A 560-nucleotide genomic window follows, 5' to 3' on the forward strand; every position below is an offset into this window, starting at 1 on the left:
CTGCTGCTGCAGTGCTGCTGCTGCTGCTGCAGTGCTGCTGCTGCTGCTGCAGTGCTGCTGCTGCTGCTGCTGCAGCTGCAACATCTGTTGCAGCTGTTTCTGCTGCATATCCAGCAGCTGGAGCAGTTTCTCTTGCAGCAGCAGTTACTGCTGCTGCTGCTGTTGCTGCTGCTGCTGCTGCTGCGTGTATGTGTGTATATAGAGTATGTTTATAAAAGGAATAAAGCGAGAAGGAAGGGATCTATATTTTTGTTGTTTTCTTCTTTGTCTTTTTCTCTTTCTTCTTTTGCGTGATACTTGATAGTATTTATTTGTTGTTTTGTTTCTTTTTCTTTTTTATGTATTGCTGCTAGCTCTTTACACATTCTCTCTGCTGTGAACTGCTGCTGCCAGCCAGATATCTCTGTGTCTGTTAGCTGCGCAGCAGCACGCAGCTGCTGCACTGCAGCAGCAGCACGAGAAAATATATTAAGAGGAAATTCTGCTGCTACACCATCAGATATATACACAGGCAAGCTGCGGTCCCCCTGCTGCTCCTCTACAGCTTTCAGTGGCAGCTC

The 560-nt window shown here is 47.1% G+C and overlaps 1 protein-coding gene across 1 annotated transcript in view; it reads right to left on the bottom strand.

Annotated features, from left to right (window-relative positions):
- Nucleotides 1–495: 495 nt before the first annotated feature.
- The window catches only part of EMH_0028790 (uncharacterized protein), a gene marked incomplete at both ends in the record, with an annotated part of 1,883 nt that continues 1,818 nt past the window's right edge, over nt 496–560 (bottom strand). Inside the window, 1 exon segment of the mRNA XM_013494203.1 lies at nt 496–559. Coding sequence (XP_013349657.1) covers nt 496–559 — 64 coding nt within the window.

This window comes from Eimeria mitis, genomic scaffold, assembly GCF_000499745.2.
Source record: "Eimeria mitis Houghton genomic scaffold, Emh_scaff1071, whole genome shotgun sequence".
Taxonomy (NCBI): domain Eukaryota; phylum Apicomplexa; class Conoidasida; order Eucoccidiorida; family Eimeriidae; genus Eimeria; species Eimeria mitis.